Genomic DNA, 25,009 nt, shown 5'->3' with positions numbered 1-25,009 from the left:
ACATATTCAAAGCTAAGCGATTTATTAATTACAACTAATAATTTCAAACTGCTTGTATTTTAAAACTGTATTATGTTTGGGGTGATTTGTCACTGTTTTCACAACCTTCAATTTATTAAATCGAAAATAGTCTGTGATATTTGTTTAGATTAAACTTTTCTAAAATTTATTTTTTTAAAAAATAAAATGTATTATCTTTCCATGTGTAATGTCATTAGAAAGTACAATAAGCCCCTCCTTTGTTTAACGATGGTTTTAAATATAAAACTAACTGGTGAGAAAGCTATGTTTAATGCTAACTAAAATATTTCAAGTTAAAAAAATGTTATTTTATTTATTTTATTTTTGAGACAGGGTGCTCCAGACCTCTGCTTAATTTCTGAAACTCCCTCTGTATTCCATGTTTTAACCTTTTCTATGACTACTTGCATTCGTTATCGCAGTATAAAACCTCATACTTTTTAGAATTCGCTAAATAGGGAATATAATATGGAATCGCTTATCTAAAGAAATTAATAACGATATTAGTTTAAGGATATAAACATATGCATTTATATAGCTGATAGTATTACTGTAATCTGCTTTCTTTGTAAACATGTTTTTTTAAAAACAGGTTTAGTTAAAAACACAAAATCCACGAAAAATGGGTGAGTTTTCTTCCTTGTGATCGGCTTAGAATCTTTGTGTACAAAGTAAGTTTGTTAACTTTTTAATTAAACATTTTAAACATATTTTAAACATTTTGTAAACGCAACACACACTTTGTACAGATACAGTACAATCATTCTCCTGTCTTCCTGTGGTGTGAAGCAAATTAGCAGGTGGCTAGAAAACAGCGCAATGCCCACTGAGCTCAGTCAGAGAAGTGGCGGCGCCGTAAGGAGACCGTTCTGTAGCTTGTAGTGTTTATGGCACTGAGCGTTTTTATAAAAACTTAATGGTGGAATGTAAATCATTTTTTTTTACTTGAAATATTTTAGTTAGCATTAAACATAGCTTTCTCACCAGTTAGTTTTATATTTAAAACCATCGTTAAACAAAGGAGGGGCTTATTGTACTTTCTAATGACATTACACATGGAAAGATAATACATTTTAATTTTTTTTAAATAAATTTTAGAAAAGTTTAATCTAAACAAATATCACAGACTATTTTCGATTGTATTTCTGAATGTTATTTCACAGTTCAATATTTTATATATATCTAAATAAAGTCAGGTGCATAAACTATCAGTAATCAATAATTAGTATTAAAATTCGCACTGTGATAAATTGTTGCACTTCTTCCACATCTTGTAAAAATATTAAATTGCAAGACTGTGTTCAAACATACGTTAAATCTATCAAAAAATACGTAAAAAACAAACTGATAAAATAAAAAATGAAGGTAAAATATAATTTAAAATTGAAGCAGGGTTCACTTTTTTCTTTCTCCCCCTACTATATCTCACCATCTGTGATTCGGACACAGAATGGTTAAAAATAGGAACAGGTCAGGCAGGAACAGGGAAGGGGGAGGGGGAGACATCTTCCCACCTCTATGACTAAAGTATCAAAGAGAAATGGCTTGAGCGACATACAGAGCTAAAAACTTTTGGTACCGTCTTCTCTGCTTTAAAGGTACACTCCTTGTGGAAGAATTTTCCCCTCGAACATTTGCCCACCAGCTAACATGCAGAAGCAAACTGAATACAACATGTACTTGCAAGAATAGCAATTATAAACATTTTTAAAAAACTTTAATTAACTTCCTTAATACTGTTATACTGTACAGTGTATTAAAACTAACACTCTAAGGGCACTACACGGTGAGTAACGCTGCCCACTTAGACTCTTTCCCAAAAGAAGGGGGCAAGGTCACATAGCTGATTCACAGCTGGATACAATTTTATCTTGCCTCGTGAAAGCAAAATGTAAGATATTTGTCAACATACAGTATTTACTAAAATGATCCATCTCACTAATCTCACTGTGTTTATCTCACTGTGCGCCTCAATGCTCACTCAATGTTCACACTTCCAGTAAAATAAAAAAAACTTGTTTTCTGCATTATCACCTCACACCGGGGGGAAGGAAAAGTGCCTGTGGTCATTTTTTTCACTGACAATGATGATTAAAACTCATTCAAAAGGGTGTGGTGTGTTAAAACAAACTCTGCTTAACAGAGCCGTTTGTAAGAATAAGGTAACTTTCTCCTCAATTAAATAAAGCTACAGTACAGACAGATTTTTAATTCTTCAGGAAAAATTAGCTGTTTGTCAAAATCAGCTACTATGCAAGAAGTACACGACTTCTCAAAAGGTACCTTTTGTCTCTCGTGCAAACTCAACAAAGGTTTATTTTTTATAATTCGAAAATTTGAACAATATGCCTTAGGGACTCATTATAGTATTGTAGCGAAAATCAAAATATCTCACCCCCACGAGTAAATATAACCCTTTTCCCTCCTTTAACTCAAAGAATTCCATGAAGAAATCCTAAATCATGAATCCATTACTTATAACAATTCTTCCAGATACACACACTCACCATAGTCAACAACAAGCTATAATAGTGGTCTATTTTTATATATTCGGCTATGTAAGAAACAAAGTAATTCTCTGATTGGGCTTTGAACTGCCTGGGTGAAGCACACTACATGACAGTCCATTGCCTATTACCACTATAAGGACAATAATATACATATTTTAAAAAAGTAACGTCAAAGGTTTCCAAAATGTCCCCTTTTCATATTTTAGCTGCTTAGTTACATGACTCCATATTGATATTACTATCAAGAGGTATTAAATCAGTACAACTTTTATGAAATTCAAGTATTTTAAATATTTAATTAAAAAGTAAAAATCTTAAAGCGTACACAAAGATTCTAAGATGATCACAAGGAAGAAAAAACACCTGTTTTTCGCGCATAAAACGTTTTTTTTTAACTACTGAAACCAGTTTTTTACAGCTTTTAAAGTCATGCAATGTTTTAGGCAGGAAAACGTCATTGTATCTTATTTTTTATTTAGTTTTCGCTTGCCCATTGTGCTGATAAGCTGTTCTCCGATTACTGGAAATTGTAAAAATTAACCCTTCCCCCCTCCCTCATTTAATTTAAAGATGACTGTGAAGAAATCTTTAAACACAAAACCATCACGTCTAATAATTCAGTTAGCTGGTTCCCTGTTGAATGACACTGTCTGACTGGGTTCAATTCCAGGTGGTGCACTACATGGAGCAGTTTAAACTTTTTAATTAAATGTTAAATTTAATTAAAAGTTAAATTGTTGGTTGATTACTGGCTGCTTACATTTGGATTAAGACAAAATATACATTTTCTCAATTCGGATGTTAACCTGAAAGAGACACATCAAGTTCACAATAAGCTATAATAGTGGACTATGTATTTGGCTATATGAGAAACAAACTGAAAGTAATGCTCTGATTGCGCTTTGAACCGCCTGGGTGCAGCTCGCTACATTACAGTGCTCATTACCACTACAAGGGACAATAGAAGTTTTTTTTCAAAAAAGAAACAAATGTCAAAATGTTTCCAAAACATCCACTTGTGATACTTTAGCTGCTTAGGTACATGATTCTATATTAATATAACTATCAAGTGATGTTTAATCACTACAACATTTATCTTTTTACAATAACAGCAAGTGTTCTTACTACGTATTCTTAGAAAAGGATAAAACGTTATAACTTTGTTTAAAGTACAGAATATAAGCTTTATAGTGTTAGAACAAGCACGTTAAAACCAGAACCCACTATAAGTTACCAAGTTAAAGACTTTGATGCATAAAATATTTATGCATGATTAAATTATTTATTAAGAAGATGGAAGGTTGTGTACTTTTGTCCAACTGAGCAATCTTGCTTTTATAAAACATACCGACTTTTTAATGTTTAACATGGTCTAATACACAGTTTAAAATCATTAAAAGTCTAAATAGTATGCAACTTAAATTCTTCATTGGAAAAAGATTGTCCCTCAGCAGTGACCGGGACTCGTTTTCTGGCGACAGCTCAATTGCTGTACATGAGACATTAAGCTTTATTAGCTCCATCTGGCGGTTTTACAAAGTACTTCTGGATACTATTATCCTATTTAAAAAAAACATGTGGTATGTTGTGGTATGTTCCAGTATGTTGCACCACGTCCACCGCGTTTTAACGCAGCGTACCTCACTCAAGGGCTGGATCTGTAAGTAGGATAGCCCCACTGAGCTGCTACCTCTTCTGTTAAGTTATTTTTATCTACAATTGTTTTTTATCTTTTCTTTGTGTTTCTGATGTTCCCAGGGCTGTGCTCCTGTCACAGCCTCTGCCTTGAAGTGGTGATTTCTCCTTTTACCCTGGATCTCAGAATCAGGGCTTCACCAGAAGGTTCACCTCTAGAAGGTTTTTCTTCCTCTGAACAGTCAGGTTCGAATAAAGCCCTACCTCTGACCCTGTTTGACCAGGGACAGAGAACATGCCTGAAGTCATGCACAATTTCTGGCTTCTCTGTTGCCCCTGGCACAGGAGTACTTTTATGAATGGCTTAAGTTTAAGCTCCTTATTCCTTGAATCTAGGTTCGGACTGCAGCTATTTCTTTGAACTGTGTGTCTTAAACTCCTTTAATAAAGAGGATCATCCGTGTGAAGAATGTAACTTTCCATGTGAGATTTTCACTGAAGTCTGATGTTGAAATCCATGGAGCACAAAGAGCCTTACTCTATGTAGCGAGTTTGTGGCTTTGTGGCTTCAATCCTCTTCTGGTGCTCTCTCTTCAGTGTTTTGAAATAAAAATATTATGTAAAACAGATAATGGAGACAAAATCTCTGAATACAAATTTAATTTCCATATGGAGTGTTGCTTTGACACAGTTGCTTTTCTTGGTTTAAACAATATTCCTCAGAATCAAACTAAAAATGAAATTTGTTTACCTTAGCTGTTTTTCTACATAAAACAGATCTTCAGAAATAAACCAAAGTTCAGTAACACCCTAACTCCCTGTCTTTTATATTTACAGCTATTAATCTGTGAATTTGATTAATCTTCTAAATTGACTGCGACACAAAGCTGAAAGGTTTCCTATATTTGGTTATATAACTCACCTTTCAAGAAGAACACTGGGTCATAAGAGGTTTGATCAGTTCAAAGTGCTCACAGCTCTGTTTACAAATGAGATTACCAGACCACTGACAGGTTAGAGAACAAATAACAATTGTCATTGTTGTTTTTACAGTCTATTTGTTTCCTGTAACAGTGAACTCTGTAGTTAGTGTGTTGCCTAAAGTACTGACCTGTGCGAGAGAGGTGCTCCGTCCTCGATGCACATCTGTGGCACTTCTTTCTCCACCGCGCCCACCCTGATTATTGGAGGTACATTTATAACAGCTCCATCCACCTGGTCTCTCGATTGCCAGCCCACACTCCTTACTCTGCAGACACTGGCAGTGATAGAGGTGCCCGCAGCTGAAACATACAGCAACACAACAGCAACCGAACTGAATAAGCAAGTACAGAAGTGCCGTAGACAATGGCAAAAAAACATCACCTTTTCTAATCTCAACAAATATATAGTTGACATTATAGTCCGTTATATAATAGTTGTACGATGGTGCTGTCTGGCCACTAGCAGACCATGTATAATGATTTGTATATTTTTAGAAAATTATATATCATAACTTGCAATTTTTGTACGTTGTATGGTTAATGTCACTTTGTTGCTTTTCTATACTTTGCTAAACAATTTTAAGAATTTTTCTGGCAGTTAGTGCTACTGGTCACCACAAGCATCAGGATATTTCTTTATTAAAAGACACAATGAATGTCTTTTGGGTCTAATATGTTAGACCAGTGGTTCTCAAACTTTTTGGACCAAGTACCACCCCTAATCCAACCAAAGCATCCAAGTACCACCTACAAGTCACCATCTCATAGGAACCCCAGAAATGATCAATGACCAACATGAGCGCATGTGCACACACACTCACACATACATTTAATAAATATTATAATAATAAACTTTGTTTGATATATTAAAATGTGGCTTCTCAAAGTGTTTTACAGAAAAAAAAACAACACATAAAAATAAAAAAGCACCATTTCAGTGAGAAGGGTGAGCCTGTTTAGTCGAGCAAAGCAGATGTGAATTAATTTTTCGAGCCTTGATACAATTCACAACAGTCTAACAGATTTTAAATCGTCAGGCATTTTCTTGACGGCAAAGGTCTCGCGGTGGATGTTGCAATGAAACCATTAATTTCTGGAGCAACCTCTCTAATTCGTGCAACTACACCCCTGTGTCGGCTTGTCATTGCTCTACCACCGTCTGTACAAACTCCGACACATTTTATCCAGTCGATGCCATTCTCTCCGATAAATTCATTCAGAAGCTGAAATACGTGCTCTCCTGTAGTTCCTGTTGGTAGCGGCTTACAGAACAGAAAGTCCTCACGGGACGTACCCTCAAACTCGTATCTAACGTAAACGAGCAAATTGGCCAAATCGACTACAGACTCATCTAATTGCAGTGAAAAACATTTGCTCATCTTAACGCGCGCTGTCAGCGTACTTTTGATATAATCCTATTCAATAATTCAATAATTCTATGAATGACTGTGTCTTTCGGGGGGGGCAGCAGGTCGAGCTGTTCAGCAGCTTTTTCTCCACACATAATATTGTGGGGCTTACCTGCTTTAGCAATCCGCAAGCTAGCATTTTTCCACGTTTCCGTTTTTATTTCAGTGTTTATTTTAAGTATTTATTTCATGCGCATGGGAGAGAAACACAGAGACGCTCGGTGTATTTTTCTCAAATTAACTTAGAACAGTTCTTAAATATTTTTCACGCTTTCCTGTGCTCACAAGATTACCAACGTTCGTAGCACGCATTTCTATGCATTCCTGTGTTTGCAACGTTGGCATTGTTCCAAAATCACGCACATTCTCCTTTCTCCCTATTTGCTGGAGATACAGTAGCTTTTTTTTTAAATACAATTGGTCACTTGCGTCCGTAGCATGCATTCCTATAGAGTGGTCTAGAATTACAGAGTATCTCTTGTGTCCACTGAAGTATTAGCGCGCACTGTATCATAGTACGTAGGCTGCGTATTCGACACGTATAAAAATACAAAATATGAAAACCCGTCCCGATTTTTTCAGCGCACACAACACAGTTCCAGGGTCATTTGGCGTACCACCTGGCGGCACGCCACGTACCACTGCCGGTACGCGTACCACAGTTTGAGAACCACTGTGTTAGACCCAAGTGTGGTCTAAGTGCATCAAGGTATTTTATTTACAAAAGGTTCTGACTTCAACATTGAATCAATAATTACAAAGCTTTTCAATACAGAAATGATTCAAGAATGAACTGTTCTTCACAGCCCTTAGAGCTAAGTGACTCCTCCATTTCCAGCCATTTAACCCAAACATAAAAAACAACATTTTCTTTTATTTCATTTCCTCCTCTGATGCAACAAAAGAACTGCAAAAGGGTATGAGAAGGTTATAGACAGTACACAGTCTCCAAAGAACCAAAACTCAAAATGTTACCAAAACACACCATTTTGATCAATCTTGACCCACTCACAATATAATTCCACTAACTTCAGGTGGACCTTGGTTAACTACTTTATAAATTATTTGTCCAAATAACTATTGTGATGCCACTTGGGGTTAAGCGCTTGACAGATGTCACTTTTATCAAGGCCTCTTAGGTTTACTCTACCCAAAGTTTAGTGACCGCACATGCAGCTCCCAAGAAGTTAATGACTGGAGCAAGGATCACCCTTACCCTCTGCATCCTGCTCATGCACAGATAAAGCCACTGAGCATCGAATCAGGAAGACAGAGATATACTGGAGAAGAAGCCAGAATAAGAGATACACAGGATCTTCATATCACCATCTGCTATCGGACAGGCTGATAGACTACTAAGCCAGGATCAGGGCTGAAGACTTGAGCCACTCGGCTGCACTAAAATTCCTCAGACTGAAGACAAAGACCTCTGTGAACCACCTTGGCTGCCTTTAATAGCATATCAAATAGGTTTATTCCAAGCTGAAAAAAAGAAGAAAGAGAACACAACGTTTCGGCCGTGGAGCCTTCTTCAGGTGTGAGAGAGACAGGGCAGTAGGCAAAGGTAAAGTAGCGGGAGAGATTACTGTATCTCTGTAGTAAAGAGATCCAGCAACCTTATTTACTGTATCTCTTAAATGCCCAGCCATCTACATTGGAGAAACAGGAAGGAGACTCGGAGACCGCTTCAGAGAACACGTCAGGGCTGTGAAGATTAAAGATCTCTCCAAGCCCATTGTTTCTCATTTCACCTCTGATGGCCACGACCACTCTAATCTCTCCGTCTGTGTTCTCAAAGACGGTTTTCCGAACTCATACATCAGAAAGACCACCGAAACCAAAATTGTTCTGCAGCTAGGATCACACATTCTCCCTTCTCTTAACGACAGACTACTGTTCTTTTAAATTTTCTCCACTCATTGGAAGTTTCATTTCACACCTCTCTGCACCCATTCTGACTTCAAACCTCTTGATTGGCCTCTCTTTCTGTCCCCTGCTCCCGCCTCTCACTCCTCCTCCCTCCCAACCTTTGTTCTCCCGCTACTTTACCTTTGCCTACTGCCCTGTCTCTCTCACACCTGAAGAAGGCTCCATGGCCGAAACATTGTGTTCTATTTCTTCTTTTTTTCAGCATGGATTAAACCTATTACTTGTTCCTTTGCAGCCTACGCATGCTGACGCAGCTACCCACCTTTAATAGAATATACCCACCTCCCTTTCTGTGCTGTTCATAGAGCTGGTAATGTATACAGCTGTATTTAAATAAAGGATAGACTGACTTCTGACTTGTGTGTGGGATGCATCTGTGGTCAGGGACCTGCCTAGAACGTGTCCCTTCTATGAGCTGCCTCATGCAGAATCACGCTATGTACAATGGTTAAAAATCAATATGTTTATCGTATCCTTCATTCAAAGCTTTATTAAATTTCTATAAAACTATTTTAATTATACCTCTCAGGGCTGAAGGAGGTGCACAACAAAGAATAGGAAAATAATTACATATTAAGAAAATTTAGTAAAACTTTAAACATAATACATCTCCTTACTATTAAAGGAAACAAGATCTGTGAAGCACCAGAGTAATGTCTCAGAATGGTGTTCTTCAAATTAAAAGTGCAAATAATCAGAACCAAAAAAAGAAAAATAAATCTTAAAATATTCACTTTCATTTCGTACATAGAAACAGTAAATAGTCTTTGCATGTCCATCTAGTGTTATTTTTAGAGTGCATGTTGGTGTAATTCTTCAGGAATTGTGTAAAATTAGATTGCCTCCTGTCTAGTAGAAATGAAAGCTCTACATAAAATAAATTAAAAACAAATAAAAAATGCTTCAGAATTCAGTCAGCCCTCACAAACTGCTATTATAACAGATTGCCAAGATCTGATACCTTAGTTTCTTAGTCCTTACTAAATTCTACACTAGTTATTATCTACTTTAGCATTTTATTAATATTTAATGGTGAACTGTTTTCAGCTGAAGTGGTAATGTCACCCTAAAATTAAACAGGGGTTACCTATACAGTAAATCACATTTTATTTGGCATTAAAGTTAGCAAAATAATAGACAGCACTAGCACAACAAAGACTCTGCAGATGCAATATTTTTCTGCTTTGTCCGAAAACTCCTCCTGCCAAACACAATACCAAATAATATATTTATTTTTTCAAGCTGGTTTTTACCTATTCTCACAGTGAGGGTGGAAGGATGCCCATGGAGGTTAGATGAGGTTGTATAGTGCCTTCTCAATGTAAGCATCACTTAGTGTCTGATGAACATTCAGATATTTCAGTCTGATACGCTATATACTTGGTAAATTCTGGTATGCCTCAGGATTTCATGATGTAGTATGTATAAACTATCCTTAATCAAATAAGTCTTAATTACAGTGTCAGATTCCATTAAGACCCACACTCCAGACTAAATTTGAAGCTGCATTTGATGTTTCTGTACTATCGACTGGATGACATCTACAGTAATTTATGTAACAGAAAGCTGCAACAAAACAGATTATATATGTGGGTTGTCTGTCTCATCTGAAAACCTTTGTACCTTTAGCATGGAAGTTAAGATCAGGAAAAAAAAGAAACAAGATTAGTCCCAAGTCCCAAATTTTAACATTCTGTCCATGTTAAAAATATTAATAGTGTATTATTTTATAATTTACAAAATATCTACTTGCATGTTTCTCATCAGGAAAAGTTTATATGTGATTTCAATTAGTTAATAACTGACTGTTTTGCAGTGTTTTGAGATTTCCAAAAATGTTCTTAACTGTCTGTATTTGAGTTTCAACAACAAATTTCCCTTCAAAAGAAAAGAATGGTTACAAACAAGAGGAAGCCATTTAATCTATTTTGTTTGCTTGATTGTTAATATTTTATTGATCCAAGAATTCCAACAAGACATTTCTTAAACGGTCTCATGAATGAGTTTCAACAAATGGCAAGAGTTGGTTCCATCTTCCTGCAACCATATGTGAAGAAGTGTCTCATGTTTCTAGCCATGAATGCTCCTAACCTTAATTTTTTCATGTCCCTGGGTCTTTGTATTACTTGCATAAAGTCTCTATATTGCCCTTTTGTTCTAATCTAAAATGATTTTATTCCCATAATCTGTAATATTTGTTTTGTTAAATTGGGAGCTCAGATCAGACATGGCTGGTGAACTCTGGGACAGGTGGGGATGGTGAGGCAAAACATATTGTCAACAAAACCTTAATGCATAAAGAACAGTGATTTTATCTAGTTTGCTTTCATGCTATAGAATATTGTGCTGTTGTAATAGACACAAACCTTCCATAAAGCTACACATCATTTTCATTTGGTAAATCAGAACGTTTGACTCCAAAGTTCTCAATTCACATATCTCACACTCATTTGAAGCTTGTTTGGTTACCAAGGTAACAACTGTTTAGATGGCTAAGGTGTCAGAACAGATGACCCCTGACTATTTTTTTAGAGTTTCTATAGTTCAAGCAAAACAGAGGGATTACAAAGACCCAAAGATAATTTACTGTTCATATTCAACTTTTGTTGTGGTAACCTCAATAACTGGAAAAGCATAAGTTATTTTACTGACATATTCTTTTTTTTAATACATATTCTATTTTACATTGTTGAACCATGCTGTCTGGAAGCTTCCAATAAACAATTTTTGTTTGAAAGCCCCCTGCTGTGTACGGTCCAGATTCACTACATATTTTTCATCTGTAGCTACCTGCTATAGTTTTTGCAACTCCGACTATATTAGGATAACGTCTGTTTTATAGGTTTACTAACTATGCCAGAGTCTAAATTCACAAGAGTAATACAAAAGAGTATAATTCAGATGTAAATTCAGGAGAGTAGTACAAAAAATAGATTCCTGTGGTCTCCCTTTGATGATCTCACTGACTAGAATCTGATGTAGCTCTCTTATCAGTACTCTATACTTCAATCAGTTCTTTATTCACATTTATGCATTGTCACTACCCATTATGACTAAAGCGTCTTATTCTGGAGGAAGAGGTAGCATGGCAGGTCTAAACTCTGGACATTAATCCATTGGTACATGCATACACACACAAGCACACAATGACAATTTAAAGAAAGCTATTAACCTAGTCAGCACGTATTTGAGCTGTGGAGGCATGTGGACAGACCCAGGGACTACATGCAAATTCTAAACCAGGAGTGTACAACTACAGTCCTGCATGATCAGAAGATTTCCCTTTAACTCATTTAACTCATTATTTGCTTATTAGGACAAGATGAAAGCTTTCCCTGTTCTTAAGAATCTGGAAATTTAAAGTGACTATAAGATATGTGGGCTCTACACAAAAGATGCCCCAGCCTAGAATCAGACAAGAATGCAATCAAAGGAAACAATGTTACCTATCACACTGTATGTTATAAACTATATGTTTTCTTACATGTTCAGTTGAAAAATTAGTGTTTAATATGTCACATTAATCCAAACTCCAAACATATGCTACATGCCCTAAAGCTATCCACTCAATTTAGTTAGTAGAGTTAAAAGGTAAGTCAAGGACTTACTGTTATGTTTAGAATTGACTCCTCGTGTTGAAACTATATGGTTCTAAATGGTCTGCTTTTGTCATACTGTATGTCTAGGACTTTCTACGCTTTATCACACCTCTATCTCATATTAATCTATGATCATTACGTTTCTGTCTTCTATCATTAAGATAAGACTCAGTTCTACATATTATATTTACCCCCATAATTACGGAAGTCTCTTCCCAAAGCCATATCTAGAGTCTGTTTTTAGATCTAAATCATTGTTGAAAAGGCATTTTTTAATATCACGGCTATTGTAGGTGATTAATGGCACTGCATGTTTATGTTTCTAAGTCTCTGCTTTATTTAATGCTTCTGTGTCTCAGCTTTTCTGCTTATACCATTATGAGATATTATGAAGGGTGATAAACAAAATTAAGACAATAATTCCACCCATCCATTTTCTAAACCGCTTTATCTAGAACAGAGTCACAGGGGATGACGGTAGCCTAACCCGGCATGCTGATGTAATATATTATTGATATTCAGTAAAAATTACACATAGAGAAGACAAGTAGACTGGTAAAAAATAATCATAAAATACAAAGGGATTTGATTAAAAGAGAGCCTAAGGCTTTCGTGCACCCACGGCACAGACAGCTTGCCCTACCTGAAGATGATGATCTCTTCCTCGCCCTCACTCCTTCTCTTGTACTGCTGGAGGCAGATGCTGCAATGGTCCAGACGGGGGTGAAGGCCACGGCTCACAGCGGCACGCAGGTTAGACAAGGACCAGTGCAGGTCATGGTTTAGGAGACTGGTGGTGGTCTCTAGAAGGGTCTACCAAAATACACAGAAAGAAAACAGGCAAATGAACAGAGACCAGAGCCTGAAGTGCTAATTTCCAGCTTCACTGTAAAATCCCAATTTCAAATCAAAACAGTACTGTATATCGTTTGTGCTATGACATTGATTAATCTCATGTTTTCCTGAAAAAGTGATTAAAAATAAATATAAATGGCAAAATAGGAAATCCAGTCATTAAAAACTATACAAAAACACAATTTTCATTCTTCATAGATGCCACATAACCTGAAAATATAAAAATGAATTACTTAGCTTCTATGTATACTCTGAGTATTTTCTGACTTACAGTGCAGCCCATAAGTATTTGGACAGTGACACAATTGTTGCTCTTTTGGCTCTGTACTCCAGCACATTGGATTTGAAATGAAACAATGACTATGAGGTTAAAGTGCAGAATGTCAGCTTTAATTTGAGGGTATTTACGTCTATATTGGATGAACCATATAGGAATCAGAGCCCTTTTCATACATAGTTCCCCCATTTCATGGGGCCAAAAGTAATTGGACACAATAACATAATCTTAAAGAAAATTTGGCATGTTTGTAAATCCTTTGCAATTGATGACTGCCTGAAATCTGCAACCCATAGACATCACTAGAAGCTGAGTATCTTTTCTGGTGATGCTCTGCCAGGCCTGTAATTCAGCCATTTTCAGTTCCTGCTTGTTTCGGGGTCTTTTTGCTTTCAGTCTTGTCTGCAGTAAGTGAAATGTATGCTCAATGGGATTCAGGTCGGGTGTTTGACTTGCCAAGTCAAGAACATCCCACTTTTCGGCCCTGAAACACTCCATAGTTGCTTCAGTTGTACGTTTGGGATCATTGTCTTGTTGCAAGGTGAAGCGCCATCCAATGAGTTTTGAAGCATTTGGTTGGATCTGAGCAGATAAGATGCTTGTGTACGCTTCAGAATTCATCCTGCTGCTGCCGTCTGCAGTCACATCATCAATAAAGACAAGTGAGCCAGTTCCACTGGCAACTATACATGCCAAAGCCATGACACTACCTTCATCATGTTTCACAGATGAGGAGGTATGTTTTGGATCATGAGCTGTTCCATTTTTTCTCCATACTTTTCTTTCTATCACTCTGGTACAGGTTAATTGTAGAGGTAAATGCAATTGTTTGCTAATGTTTGCTTTCTGAGACTATACCTGCAAGTTTTCTGAGTAGGGTATGATATTGGTTACCACTTTAATTTTCCTGTTCTCAGAAACACGCAGAAGATACTGATATTAAATGCAAAATCCACCGCTGCCCCCCACCTGGGCAAACAGAGAAACAAACTTGCAGAATTGTTACTCTGCCACCAATAACAGAACGTTTGAACTTGGTAGATGGGGTCACTAGAGGTCAAGGTTGCTGTGCATGGTCACGTGATCTCCCAAAAAAGAACACGCTATATCTCGGGAATGAAAGAAGCACAAACGCTACTTTCAACAGTGCAAACCGGCACAAATGCTGAAATAACTAACGAGACCGGTCCAGTTCTCCTACGACGTTGTAAGGGGGCTGGGCAAGGTCACCTCGCGAAAAAGAAGGCATTATATCTTGGGAAAGAAAGCACCTGGAAAGTTACTTTCAATGGCACAAACCGGCACAAACACAGCACTAATGAATGAGACCAGTTTGGCTCCCCATAAGACGTAGTAGGCAGGCTGAGTGATGTCACACCCTCACAAAAGAAGGTAAAGAAGGCGCTATATCTCGAAAACGAAAGCAGCAGGGAAGTTACTTTCAACGGTAAAAGCCAGCACAAACGCAGCACCAACGAAGGAGACCGGTCTGGTTCTCCTACGACATTGTAGGGGGACTGAGTGACATTATGACCCCGAAAAAACAAGGCGCTATATCTCGGAAACGAAAATAGCACAAATATTACTTTCAATAGCACAAACCGTCACAAACACAGCACTAACGAATGAGAGGGGTTTTATCATTTTTGCTGTTTGTAGGGGGGGCAATTTGACGGAGCTGCCTCTTAACCATTAAAAGAAAGTAAATCCCTGTAGGCCTTTAGTTTCGCTCTCCTGTCCCTCCTTCCTCACTTACTGACAAAGCTACAGAAATAAAGGAGGACCCGTGCAATATATTGGGAGGTAATTCTCTATGTTCAGTACATAGACTGACAAAAAATTTGGGTTAAATAAACACTTGCAGATTGGAGCCCTTACATAACAAGGGAAGTGGGTGTATTCCAACAACTACCATTCAGTGCTGATTTGCAACTATATTATTTGCAAATTATTTTATTGTGGTTCCACAATTTCAGAAGATTAAAAAAGCAATTAGGTTGGAGAAAGAGCAGACAATGAATTAACATTTCTGTTACATATTCTTGTTTTAATTGAAAACCTTCCATTAGTTCTCTTTTTATGTTTAGGCTTTCCATTGAACAAATAATGTGATGCAAATAACAGTGATTTGATATCTCAATTTGGTATGAAGTAGCATGAATGGCAATGCACTTTCTCTGTGTGTTTTGTTAAATTATTTTAGAGAAACATGGATAGCTAAAACATTTTCCATTGCTTGATCGGTGCTGAAATGATGTGATTAAAATCAAAGAAGACTTAAAGAAATGGTATCAGGTCATATTTGATGGAAACTGTCATAAAGAGATGTCACAATTTCTTTGATCAGCTTTGATCAGTCTTTGGAGGAAATGTTAACGCATACTGTACAAACCTGTTACACAAAACGGAGTCAAAGTACAACAATTTGTTGTGATAAAAAGCAAATTATGTTAAATGGCTGATAGCACTGCAGCGTGAAGTTTGAGGACAGCAAAGGCCTTTAAAACCCATCTTGTAATTGTTTGCACTGATTTAACTGATCTCTCTGCAATACCAAAATGTATCTGGATGTAAAATTATTTTGATGAGTTTACAATCCAAAAGATGCACAGTACAACTCTGTCTTTTTTACTAAACCTTGTGACCCTAAAGTGATTTATGAGATAGGGGGGGTTTAATTTGCTGTAACAAATAAAAATTATAGCAGAAAATTGTGAGAGTACTTGATGATTTTTAGGAAATAATGAAACAAAAATTTACAGTCTCACACACGGATATAATTGTATTGAGTATAACTGAAACATGCATTGCAAACAACAAACATAATATATATATGAAACGATCTTCTGTGATTTGAATGTTGAACGGATTACAACGGTCAGTTAATAATACACATTGACTATAGTCTAGCTCATAGGTTCTTTCAGCCTCATAAAACCAAATCACATTTATGTTCTCAGACACATGTAAATATGCATTTACTATTGTGAACTAAACATAAATTGTGTGTTTTCAATAATAGTTCTAGAGCAGTGGTTCTCAAACATTTTGGACAAGGTACCACCCCTGATCAAACCAAAGTACCACCTACAAATCATCTTCTCATTGGAACCACAGAAAATCTCAATGACCAACATGAGCGCGCACGCACACACACTCACACACACATATAATAAATATAATAATAAACTTTATTTGATATAGTGCCTTTAAAGGTGGCTTCTCAAAGCACTTTACAGAATGAGAACAGGAACAACAATAAAAAAGCACCATTTCAGTGAGAGGAGTGAGCCTGTTTAGTCGAGCAAAGCAGATGTGAATACATTGGTCGAGCCTTGATACAATTCATCACAAAGTCTAACAGATTTTAAATCCTCAGCCATTTTCTTGATGGCCAGGGCCTCGAGGTGGATGCTGCAGTGCGTCTACTTCATATCTGGAGCAACCTCTCTAATTCGTGCAACTACACTGCTGTGTCTGCTTGTCATCACTCTAGCACCATCTGTACAAACTTCTACACATTTCATCCAGTCTACGCCATTCTCTTCAATAAATTCATTTAGAAGCTGAAATATGTGCTCTCACGTAGTTCCTGTTGGTAGCGTCTTACCCTCAAACTCGTATCTAACGTAAACGAGCAAGTTGGCCAAAAGGCATCTACAGACTCATCTAATTGCTGTGAAAAGCATCTGCTCAACTTAACGTGCTCTATCAGCGTACTTTTGACATCATCTGCCATATTAATAATTCTATGAGTGACTGTGTCTTTTGAAGGGGACAGCAGGTCGAACTATTTAGCAGCTTTTGCTCCACACAATACATGTCAGCTCTTTTTCCAATGGTAAACAAAGTTCTTCACAAATAGTGTTGGGCTTACCTGCTTTAGCAATCCGCAAGCTTGCATTTTTACCCGTTTCTGTTTCAGGAGTCCATCTCAGAAGTTAAAGGAAGTTTTTATTTATTGCGCATGGGAGCGAAACACGGAGACGTTCAGTGTATTTTTCTCAAATTAACCTAGAACAGTCCTTAAATTGTTTTTGTTATCTATCACATTTTCCTGTGCTACAAGATTGCCAGTGTTCCAAAACCATGCACATTCTCCAACCTCCCTATCTGCTGAAGATAACTTTTTTTAAATACAATTGGCCCCTTACGTTCCTAGCACGCATTCCTATACAATGGTACAGAATTACACAGTAGCTCTTGTGTCCAATCAAGTATTAGCGCACTGTATCGTAGTACAGTGCGTAGGCTGCATATTTGACACATAATCTCATTTGATTAAAATAGAAAATATGAAAACCCGGCCCAATTTTTCAGTGCACACAACAAATTTAATGGTCATCTGGCATACCACCTGGGGGTGCGCCGCGTACCACAAGTACCATAGTTTGAAAACCAGGGTGCTAGAGAATTTTTATGTAAATACATTTTACTCAACAATTTGTCAAATATGCTTGATGAGTTTAAACTTAGTGCTGACATATGGAACTAGTCTGGATTTCCCTAGCAGCATCGTTGTGCAGGAAGGGTCCCGACAGAGAAGAGAAAGAAAGAGCTTTTGCTTTGCATTGGCTAACAGCATGCGTTGACCTTAGGCAGCTCTACCAAAGTAGTATCTTGCTGACTTTGGTCTTTAAAAACAGTCCGTGCACAGTTTGTCTACTTGAGATCTAGGCACAAGTTAGACAAGGAAACATAGTTTGTCCTGGCTATGGCTTTTATGCAAAATAAACTTGGATATTCTGGATGTCAAATTGTCTAATTTCGTTGATTGTTGATGTCTCTTATCAGAGGGGCCTCTTTACCCCTATTTCTGTGCCATCCATAGAACACACCAGGGTGCTTGGTCAAGGCACACAAAAATTCGTAGAAACACTTAATATTTAAGTTAAATAATAGGCCCTGCTGCTACAGTGCTTAATCCATCATGTGGAGAAAATGACACAGCTCTCAAATTTAACACTTGAAATTTAACATTTCAAACTAACCAGACCAGCCAAAGGGAATGCTGTTGATGGCCAAACACTGGAAACCCTGGCAATCTTAAAGTCTGCCCAAGATCAGGAGAGCTTGGTCAACTATTTCTACCTAGTGATTTCAGGACAAAAGGGCCTCGCATGTTCTCCATGTAGATGCCCTTTTGGATTGAGCCATATGGGAGTCCTTTAACCTGCCAATTCTGCTTCGCTCTAAAGGCAATAATTTGAGCCAAAATACTTTAAACCTGGTGCTATCCTACCCTTACACTGGAATGTATATTCATGGTTGATAGTCTCACATGTTATTTTCTCCACTACTGTTGAAGAGTCACATGTGCAACATTGCCTAAAGTAGAAGGGTAGCAATCTATGATGTGTACTTGCCACTGGCAATAGCAAACAGCCTTTGCCCTCCAAAGTTTGCAGTGGTAGAGCATGGAGAAATCTGAGAGCTGACACATTGCAATTTCGCTCTCCTGTCCCTCCTTACTCATCTACCAAAACAGCTAGGGAAAATAAAGCAGGACCACTGCAATATCATGAATGGTAATTTATAATAACAGCAATTCACTGCAACAGCAAGAGCAACACGGGAGATCATGTTTTTAAAGTGAAACCTTTCCTGAAATATCATTTTGCTTTCATGTATTTTCTTTCCTTTTGTATATGGAGTAATTATATGTGAACCACTATAAAACAACCCTGTGCACTTCAAATAAGGATTGTCTGCAGGTACAATTTATAATTTATATAGTTAATACTCTGTGCACACAAAATTACAAACATAAAAAAGCCTTCTGATAAATGAACTTCTCTGACAGAGCCTTGCCAATTTATATCTGTTGTGGACTGGATTAACAGCACTATCACAGAAACAAAGTTTTAGGTTTTTACTTTCGTGAGGGATAAGTGGTTTAAAAAGTAATTGTAGGCCTTGTGCAGCCTTCTTTTAATCAAGACAAGAGGAAGAAAAATGTAAAAACCTAAAAACCCACTCTAAGGTTACCTCCATATTTCTTAAAAACCTAATGTCCGGCACAAGTTGTATTCATTTTAACATCATTCTTCTGTAATACATTTCTACAATACCCTTAAATTGTTAAGTGGTGTCTTCCTTGTTTTAAAATAGTTAACATTCAAAAATTTAGAAAACTTCCTTATAAAAATAAATTTATAAAATCCAAACTTCACTATTTCAAAGGTGATTAGACACAGATCAAAGAGACAATGTAATCATATGCTAGTGAAATAAAATAGTGGCAGAACTGTGTAAAAGCTAGAAACATTGGCCTTCTGTAAAAAAACTGACTTAAACCACATCTTATTCAAATCACCAGTTACGTCAGCTGTTTTATCTTTATTGTACTAAATAAAGCAAAACAAAATACTACTCCAATATAATACAATCTTTTTCCATAGCATCATATGCTACTTCCTCATTTTGAAAAAAACGTATTAGAGAAAAGTATTCCTTCATGGCTTACATCTTCTTATGAAAAAGAAAAAAAACAACAACAATAGGATGCCAAGGCTTCACAAAAGTAATTTGTGTGAAGTCTACATTCACTTCACTGTGTGAAGTCTACATTTGATGTTTAAAAACAGCAAGGACATTTAAAATGAACACCATGCATACTTTATCAAAAAAAGAATGCTTATATAGAAATGATATAAAGAGCTTTAAACTGTTTATATAGCTTAACAACAGTGGAATATCTATTTATCTTTTAGATAAACCACTGTAAAGGATTATGACTGTTTTATTAAAGTTTGAACATGTACCCTTCATGAAGGTGACTGGCTACACAAAGCCTCATTAAAATAAATTAATTCCAAACAAAGATAAGACAGAACATCTTAATGTTATATATCTTACATAAAATCTCATTTTTTAGCACGCTATCTGCAGTCTACCATACATTTCCAGAGCTTCTCCAGAATACAGAGTTTGTTGATCTGGGTTGATCAGTAGCTGTCTGAAGCAGATTTACAGAAGGTGCCCAACTCCAATTTTCAGACGTAATTCCAGCACTTTAAAGAAGTTACGCTTGTCAAGCATTGCTGATGCCACTCTATTTCAATTTTGTAAGTGTAACCATCAGTAAATGCAGATTTGTCATGGTAGCATCTGCAGCGCTGCTTTATCAGGACTGAGGTACAGCACTTCCTCTTCAACACACCCCCACACACAGACACACACGTGTACACACAATCAGCTTCTCTGAGGCAGTGTACTGTACTTTGAAGTACTATATTTCCCTAGCAGAGGATTTAAGTGTGATATTCAGTGGAGTCATCTATATGTGATCATCATACAGTGTGTACGGTTTAGAATTAATGATCAAGTTAGTGCTTTTGACTTGAAATTATAACCTGATTTACCTTTTAATTTGTGTCATATGGTCTCTCGTTTATATGCAAAATGGAAAATTCTTGGACATAGCACTGGATATATGCATAATTATATAGTACAAAGGCAAGGCAATGTTGTTATTTGTTATGCGCCTTTATCTTTAACAAAACTCCTCACCTGAAGCACAAAGATGACTGCCAATGATATCTGCCTGTCACCAACCATATAATTTTAGATCTGAAACAGAGCTTTTTCCACATATTTAATACTATTTAAAAACTGGCTTCCTTCGTGATTTCAATAGTAGATTAACATCACACATCATTAGGTGTATGCAATTGGTCCAAACTTGTTATTTATTAGTTTTGGGCAATCACAAGCAAACCTGGCCTATGATATTGGCAGTTTTCCCCTACATAGCCTACAAATATTATTACCACCAACTGTTTGTCCAATCGTCCCTGAAAGTGGAGACCCCTTGCCATCCTACCAGAAAGGGGGATTTTTGACAGATAGTGTTGATTGCAATCATGTATTTCCTCCCAATGGATAGAATGTTGTTCCAAGCAGGTTCAAGACAACTTATAGCTGGGTGGACTAGCACAACTAAGGTAAAGTAACTTGATTAAGAGAACAACAGTAGTGTTCACAGTGGGAACTTGAACCTGTCAGTTATGAGTCCAGTTACCTACTGGACTCATACTCTACACTACTCTATTCAAAGGAATCTCTTTATCCACCATGCACAAAATGAAGACTTTTCACCTGTTCTTAAGCTCACAAAAAGTTGTTATTTTCTAGTTCTCTTTTTTTTTTCAATTTGTTTTTTGACATGTTATAAACTCTACAGTGATGAATATCAGGAACCAACTGCAGAATTAGAACATTCTATGGTTATTTCACTTAAAGAAAGCCACACACTTGAGAAGTTGCATGGAGCTGACAGAGCTCTGAGCTGACCAATGACAATCTCATCCCACAATTGGCATTAAGCCAGTTGTGATTGCCAACCAGGGAATTTCATTCAAAGTATGCTAGTAAAAATCTATGCCTGGTTTAAACTTGTGACAACTGAATTACAGAGCCCAATTTGCTCTTGGAATGAGCACCATCTCCTAAATTAGCAACTTTATTACAATAAAAGTATTATGAAAACATGAGTTTAATGAGATATTAAAACTATAACAAATGTTATAACTCCGAATACTCATTTGTTGCATTTGTAATGCCACTCTATATGAAACAGGATCTTCATGAAAATACAATTGGTTCTTTTCCACATTTTAGAACAAAATAGATACACATTATTTGTTATGAGTATAACATATTTTGATATTAATGCAAGCTGCAAACAAAAATATTTCTAGAAAAAAGCATACAATTTGACCACTTATTGATTGAAGTCCAGCAAATATTTATGTCGTCTCTAAAGTAAGATTAAATTGTGCTATATTTAAGCATTGTTTTGCAGGCCATTTCTAAGGATGAGCAAAACATGTACAACAAGAAAAAACAGAGGCACAGAGGCATGACAATTGAAGATACTCACTGAGTGAAGAGAATGGTATTAGAACATGCTTCCCATCCCAAGCAAAGACATTTTTCTCTAATATGCTAGGAAAAGCAGCATGTAACACTAAAAACAATAGCCATTTATATAGTTAGGTCTCATCAATGTCACTCATGCTGTCAGATGAAACTTTCCTTATTGAAGATCTGGCCAAGATAAAAGGATAATGAAATGTTACCCTGAAATATAAGTCAAAGAACAACAGCGAGACTGCTTTTCTCTCTCTCCAACTGACAAAGTGACATAACATATGTAATTCCCAAAGTGAGCAGAAGAACAATGAAGAAATTTAACTACAATGCAACAAGAAGTTGGACAGATTTAGGGCCGGTATAATCAGAAAAAGCAGAAACATTGTTTTGAGAGCTCACCAATTAAGCAGCCATACGCATAGCAATTAGCGGTTACAGACATTATAAAAAGCTCTTACTGCCAATCATTTACTCAAAGTAAACCATGCCGCAATTGCTTTATTAGTGAGCTAAACATAGCATGGCAATTTCAATAAAGCTTCCAATGGCATACTGTTCTCATCTAGGCAAGCAGGAAGGTTGTCACAATACTGATTTTACTTTTGATCAGTGTGGCTCTAAACGTAAAAACAATAGCATCACCATGCATGTAGAATTGTTAACTGCTGTCAGGATAGATATGTGATTATTGTACCTCAGAAAGAACACAACAGATTGTCTATCAGGCAGGTGAATTCGGATTCCTTTTTAAAATGTTTTTTTTTATTGTTCCTGTGGTGGACTAATACAAAGAGTAAAGTAAATTAAATTGAGTACTGTGTTGATATCACGACTAATTCACTCATTTTTTGCTGGAGAAATGCTGAGCAAGACCTAAATGCATGTGTGCATTTCACATTTTTGAGAGATTTTTATGCAAACCATTTTGCAATGCAGGCTCTCTGAACTCTCCCTGGAATTGCTGTTGCTGGTATATGTCAGCAGAAAGTTGAAGCAACCAAGTCAGTACTACAGAATGTGACAAAGACATTTTAACTAAATCACTGTTTGACATAATATGCAGGAAACCAAGCACCATGGTTTAATAGTGTGTGAAAACAGGTTGCAGATAAATGAGCAAATAAGGGAAAAGGTATTTTTATAATGCAAAGCATGATTTAATGTATAATAATCATTAAGGATGACATTGTACTGTTCTTGGATCTTCTTACAGCAATTAAATGGTTATTGAGCACTAAGTCATTGACCTTTAAATGCTAATACTAACAATTACATGCCATTATTACATGCAACCCCATTTGGATACAGTGAATTTACAAGCACACATACTGTAGGCACCCGAACCAAGTGACTGAAGGTATCAACCAGCAACAAAACTGAGGTAAGTACCAACTTTAACATTAAAACTACTAATTTACCACAGTTTAAATCTTCTAAAGAGCAGAAGTAGATTAATGATTTTTTTAAAATCCAAAGTTGTTTTTAAACCCACATTGAAAAAATGAATGTCTTGGCACAACAATGAAATAAATAATCTGAAATACTTTTGGTTGTGATCCATGGCATTACTGAAAGTCATTATAACTTCCACTGTGCTGTCATTAAAATGTACGTCTCACTGTGTAATGGTACTGTATCAGCAGCTCAGGTGCTGTGTGCTATCATAGAGAATATATCTCAGACCGAACTGGCGTGTATATCAATGAAATGACAAATGCTTTGGTGACGGAAACATGAAAGATCAGCAATGGAAATTATCGTTCTTTTGGTGGTTACTTTATTTAATAATGGTGTTTGAACAAAATAAAAACATGGGGGTCATCTTTGATTGCACTTTAACTGTTGAGCTGTATGTTTATACTATACTATCATGATGGATATCTTTCATCGTGTGAATATCTTTATCCCACAGCCGATGCCTGTGGAGGAGCAAAAATGCATGATTTTATGTCACATCCAGACTGGACTACTGTAATTCCCTTTTAGCAGGGGCATCATTATGTAAGAAAACCTTACATAGACCACATTTACAGATTTGTAGGGGCCCAAACAAGGTTTCATTCTGGCATATAAAACCTTGGACTCTGTACTGCCCTCCTGTTAAATTCCAATAGAATTCTCCTTTTGGCTGTCCAAAATTGGAAAAAAATCACTCCCAGTTACATTTATGACCTCTAATACAGAATATACACATTTTTACATTTTTTGATCCTCTCACGCTAATCTCTTACTTATAGATTTTTCCAGACTATGCACTAAAGGTAAAAGGGCCGAGATCAGTGTGGCTGAATTTCTGTTTGAAATTCATTCTATCATTGCTATTGATATAAAGCTTTACCTGTGGCATTTGTAGTACTGCTGATATGATTTTACCTAATTGTATATTTTATTTTGTGATATTTTGTTCTATGTTTTCTGTACAGTGCTTTGGGACATTTTTAAAATGAAAACTACTCTTTAAAACAATATTTTATTATTAAATGTTGTAAAACAGTAGTAAGCACTTGAATATCCATGTATGGAAAGGAAAATTATAAATAATTAGAAATAATAACATAAGCTATTCCTCTTATGATTCAAACAATACTTTGGTAAAGTCCATGTTGTTGTCATTTGCAATTCTCAAATGTTATATTTTCATCCCCAAGAAATACAGGCACCAAGCTGAAAAAAAACACTTATTACTTCATTTTGTTTTACTTGAGACTCTCCTATCATGGGTGGAAATTAGCCCATCATTCTTTGAAAGAACACATTCATTTGTAATTTCAGAAAATGAAGCATCTATTGTAATTATAATTATCTCAGTTTCTCTCCTTGCGCACTGCTTCAGACAACATGCGGACTTAATGCTCCTTAGTACAAAGCATCATTTAAATAGATAACGTCACCTCAAGGTTACCGGCATAATCAC

The 25,009-nt window shown here is 36.4% G+C and overlaps 1 protein-coding gene across 1 annotated transcript in view; it reads right to left on the bottom strand.

Moving 5' to 3' along the window:
• vps8 (VPS8 subunit of CORVET complex) overlaps window positions 1-25,009 on the bottom strand; it is a 387,878-nt gene that overhangs the window by 118,457 nt on the left and 244,412 nt on the right. The window contains exons 42-43 of the mRNA XM_088607294.1: window positions 12,730-12,899; window positions 5,278-5,449 (exon numbers count right to left, since the gene is read on the bottom strand). Coding sequence (XP_088463420.1) covers window positions 5,278-5,449; window positions 12,730-12,899 — 342 coding nt within the window. The remainder of the gene's footprint in view (window positions 1-5,277; window positions 5,450-12,729; window positions 12,900-25,009) is intronic.

This window comes from Lepisosteus platostomus, chromosome 14 (genome assembly GCF_059453375.1).
Source record: "Lepisosteus platostomus isolate fLepPlt1 chromosome 14, fLepPlt1.hap1, whole genome shotgun sequence".
NCBI classification, from domain to species: domain Eukaryota; kingdom Metazoa; phylum Chordata; class Actinopteri; order Semionotiformes; family Lepisosteidae; genus Lepisosteus; species Lepisosteus platostomus.
Note: the sequence above shows the minus strand (reverse complement) of the source record. Positions and strands in the feature narration are given on the sequence as shown.